The sequence below is a fragment of the Lonchura striata genome, chromosome 31 (assembly GCF_050655825.1).
Source record: "Lonchura striata isolate lonStrDom1 chromosome 31, ASM5065582v1, whole genome shotgun sequence".
Lineage (NCBI taxonomy): Eukaryota > Metazoa > Chordata > Aves > Passeriformes > Estrildidae > Lonchura > Lonchura striata.
Genome location: NC_140733.1, coordinates 4,860,001 through 4,865,000, shown reverse-complemented (window position 1 = coordinate 4,865,000; position 5,000 = coordinate 4,860,001). Strand labels below are relative to the sequence as shown.

General features: G+C 39.6%; 1 protein-coding gene across 1 annotated transcript in view; it reads left to right on the top strand.

The window, feature by feature from the left end:
* The window catches only part of SPATA16 (spermatogenesis associated 16), a 24,026-nt gene extending 19,732 nt beyond the window's left edge, over nucleotides 1-4,294 (top strand). The window contains exon 10 of the mRNA XM_085563769.1: nucleotides 2,421-4,294. Coding sequence (XP_085419895.1) covers nucleotides 2,421-2,600 — 180 coding nt within the window. The 3' untranslated portion in view covers nucleotides 2,601-4,294. The remainder of the gene's footprint in view (nucleotides 1-2,420) is intronic.
* Nucleotides 4,295-5,000: the final 706 nt, after the last annotated feature.

Here is a 5,000-nt window from a genome sequence, read left to right as displayed (position 1 = left end):
TGGGGAAAAAACCTGTTTATTAAACAAGCAAACTTAGATAATATGAAACAATAAAACTTCTTGCCATTCCAAGAGAGAGACAAAGGCAGAAAAATCCCCCGGGCTCGCTCGGCCTCGGGTCAGTCCCTCAGTGCTGGAAATGCCACGGCCCTGGCCCGGAGCTGCTGCTGCTCTGCTGGTGTTCATCCAGAGCAGGTCCAGAGAAAGGGAAAAAACCACAATGCAAGGAATTTATTTGCCTCAGCTAGCTAAAAAGAACCAGAAAAGCAAAGGACAGCTCTGTCCTGCTGTCTGTCCGTCCGCAGACAACACAGGGCAGGAGCAGGGATGTGGAGGAGGGAGCGAGTTCTTGAAAACAAACTCTGCACTTCTTCCCCCTTCCTTCACTCCTGGAACACGCCTTAAAGGTGCAAAACTTATTATTCAACATAAATAAAGGAAGACTGGGGATAAAGGCATCAGAGTCCACCTAGGAGAGCAGGAAACGTCCCTGACTGCAGAAAGGAGAGGAGGTGCCAGGTGAAACGTGCCCCTGTGCCTCGGCTCAGGGTGAGGTTGGCCCTCACTCCACATCCCAGCCACCACCCGGGACACGTTTTCCCTCCTCTTTCTGCCCCTTGTGCTCACGCAGACACCAGCACTACCCCCGGAACAGAACAGGGATTTTTAGCAGCAGAGGAAAGTTGTGCAGACAATTTAAATTTGGTCTCTGGCTGAAGAGTCCTGCAGGCTCAGAGGTTGTGGTTGATGGGGCCAAGCCCTGGGGTCGCGCTTGCCCAGATCTTCCCAGTGCTTTTGGCCAGCCCATGATTTCCGAGGGTTTGACTTCTCCAAAACATCTCCCTCACTGACCCAAAAACATCGTTCACTGACCCAAAAACATCTCCCTCACTGACCTAAAAACATCCTTCACTGGCCCAAAAACATCCCCTCACTGACCCAAAAACATCTCCCTCACTGACCCAAAAACATCCCCTCACTGACCCAAAAACATCCTTCACTGACCCCAAAACATCCCTCACTGATCCGAAAACATCCTTCACTGGCCCAAAAACATCCTTCACTGATCTAAAACCATCTCCCTCAATGATCCAAAAACATCCTTTACTGACCCAAAAACATCCTTCACTGACCCAAAAACATCTCCCTCAATGATCCAAAAACATCTCCCTCACTGGCCCAAAAACATCCCCTCACTGACCCAAAAACATCCTTTACTGACCCAAAAACATCTCCCTCACTGACCCAAAAACATCCTTTACTGACCCAAAAACATCCCCTCACTGACCCAAAAACATCCTTCACTGACCCAAAAACATCCTTTACTGACCCAAAAACATCCTCTCACTGACCCAAAAACATCTCCCTCACTGACCCAAAAACATCCCCTCACTGACCCAAAAACATCCTTCACTGACCCAAAAACATCTCCCTCACTGACCCAAAAACATCTCCCTCACTGACCCAAAAACATCCTTCACTGGCCCAAAAACATCCTTTACTGACCCAAAAACATCTCCCTCAATGATCCAAAAACATCCTTCACTGACCCCAAAACATCCCTCACTGATCCAAAAACATCCTTCACTGGCCCAAAAACATCTCCCTCACTGACCCATAAACATCTCCCTCACCAACTCACATTATTGTAAATATAGCACACGTAGTTTGTGGTGTATAATGTTACAAACATTATATATATATACATACATATATACACACACACATATATATGTATACAAACTGGGACTGGGTTTAGACTGGGGACACACTGTTCAACATAGGTGATAAATATTAACACATTATTGTAAATATTGCACAGGCAGTTTCTGGTATTTAATGTTTTTAACATCCCACTGAGGGATGTTACACTGGCACGTTATTGTAAATACAGCACACGTAGTTTTTGCTATTTAATTTAATTTGATTTGTAATATTATATACCAGAAACTGGGGACTGGGTTTAGGCTGGGCACACACTGTTCAACGTAGGTGATAAATATTAATATTATAATTATTATTAAATATTATTATTACAATTATTATTGTAAATATTGCACAGGTAGTTTGTGGTATTTCATGTTTGTAACATCCCGCTGAGGGCAGAGCTGGGCAGGGCAGCAGAACATGTGAGAGATAAACAGAATAAACAACCTTGAAACCAGCACAGACCAATTACGACTTCTCCTTTAGCAACGGGGCAGAAAACCAGATTTTTACCATTTCAGAATAACCAACACCTCCGATTCCAACAACAAACCACACAAGGGGCAGATGGATTCTCTAGATCCTCCCGCGGGGCACGGCGAGCATCGCGACGGGGATGGAAACAGCGAAAACAGAAACGGCGACGTGGGGTGTTTTTTTTTTTAAAAATCCGGATTATTTTTTAAAAATGAATTTAAATTTCTGGCTCGCAGGTGGCGCTGATTGAGGAGTACCTGCGGGAGGCAGAGGGGAGCCCAGGCGTGGCCGGGCCGGGCTGGGCTCCGGGCCACCACCAGGTCCTGAGGCTGGAGAACATCAACGTGCTCGTCCCCGACCCGCGGAGCTTGGCCACGGGCCCCCGGAGGAGCCGCGTCCTGCTGGCCACGACCTGACCAATAATCCAGATCTCAATCAATCAATCAATCGATCAAGCTGCGCCCATTTAGCTTGCACTAGTTCAAATGTCAGTGGTTTAAGTGGTGTTTATCTGCATTAAGTCGTAGGGATTGAAATTCAGATTGCATTCGATTGTATTGTAGCAATTTTAGGTTGAATTTAAACTTATATTCTATTACACTGTATTTAAGTGTATATTTAAGTTATATCACCTTAAACTTAAGTGATATTAACTAATACTTGCATTAACTTTTAAGTTATATAAATTCAGATTGCATTCATTTGTATTTACTTGCAGCAATTTTAGGTTGAACTTAAACTTATATTCTATTACACTGTATTTAAGTGTATATTTAAGTTATATCACCTTAAACTTAAGTGATATTAACTAATACTTGCATTAACTTTAAGTTATAGAAATTTAAATTCAGATTGCATTCATTTGTATTTACTTGCAGCAATTTTAGGTTGAATTTAAACTTATATTCTATTACACTGTATTTAAGTGTATATTTAAGTTATATCACCTTAAACTTAAGTGATATTAACTAATACTTGCATTAACTTTAAGTTATAGAAATTTAAATTCAGATTGCATTCATTTGTATTTACTTGCAGCAATTTTAGGTTGAATTTAAACTTATATTCTATTACACTGTATTTAAGTGTATAAATTTAAGTTATATCACCTTAAACTTAAGTGATATTAACTAATACTTGCATTAACTTTTAAGTTATATAAATTCAGATTGCATTCATTTGTATTTACTTGCAGCAATTTTAGGTTGAATTTAAACTTATATTCTATTACACTGTATTTAAGTGTATAAATTTAAGTTATATCACCTTAAACTTAAGTGATATTAACTAATACTTACTTGCATTAACTTTAAGTTACATAAATTTAAATTCAGATTGCATTCATTTGTACTTACTTGCAGCAATTTTAGGTTGAATTTAAACTTATATTCTATTACACTGTATTTAAGTGTATAAATTTAAGTTATATCAGCTTAAACTTAAGTGATATTAACTAATACTTGCATTAACTTTAAGTTATATAAATTTAAATTCAGATTGCATTCATTTGTATTTACTTGCAGCAATTTTAGGTTGAATTTAAACTTATATTCTATTACACTGTATTTAAGTGTATAAATTTAAGTTATATCACCTTAAGTGATATTAACTAATACTTAACTTGCATTAACTTTAAGTTATATAAATTTAAATTCAGATTGTATTCATTTGTATTTAATTGTATTTAAGTACGTATTAATTTCAGATATTGTATTAAAATATATTTGGTTGTATAAATATATTTATTAGTATAAAATATATTAGGTAGTATAAAATATACTTGGTTGTATAAATTTAAGTTGTATTACTTTAAATGCTATTGAACAATATTTACTTGCATTAACTTTAGGTTGTAGGAATTGAAATTCTATTAGATTTTATTTAATAGCATAAAATTAAGCTGTATCGGTTTAAATTTAAATAATGTTCGATAGTATTTCATTGTATTAAGTTATATGAAATAAGGCTTACATTGTACTAAATTAGATTTATTATATTTAATTTAAGTTGTATGAATTTCAAATGTATTTAATGTTGTAGAGCTGTATATCCTTCTAAGCTGTATTTGTTTATATGTCAGTTGTAGTAAATGATATTTAACCGTATAAAATGTGAGTTGTATGAATTTCAATTTAAATTTCATTCAGTTGTGTTAAATTTTACCATCCTGTATTTGATGTAACACTGCCAGCAGCACCAATCTTCTGTTCTGGGCATGTCCAGTGTCCCAGCTCTGTCCTGCTGGATGTCCTGCTGGTCATCCTGCTGGTCATCCTGCTGGTCATCCTTCTGGTCATCCTTCTGGTCATCCTGCTGGCCATCCTGCTGGTCATCCTGCTGGTCATCCTGCTGGATGTCCTGCTGGATGTCCTGCTGGATGTCCTGCTGGATGTCCTTCTGGCCATCCTGCTGGTCATCCTTCTGGCCATCCTTCTGGTCATCCTGCTGGTCATCCTTCTGGTCATCCTGCTGGTCATCCTGCTGGTCATCCTTCTGGCCATCCTGCTGGCCATCCTTCTGGCCATCCTTCTGGCCATCCTGGCCATCCTTCTGGTCATCCTGCTGGTCATCCTTCTGGTCATCCTGCTGGCCATCCTTCTGGCCATCCTTCTGGCCATCCTTCTGGTCATCCTTCTGGTCATCCTGCTGGTCATCCTGCTGGCCATCCTTCTGGCCATCCTTCTGGCCATCCTGGCCATCCTTCTGGTCATCCTGCTGGTCATCCTTCTGGTCATCCTGCTGGCCATCCTTCTGGCCATCCTTCTGGCCATCCTGCTGGTCATCCTGCTGGTCATGAAGAAGAAGAAAAAGGACAG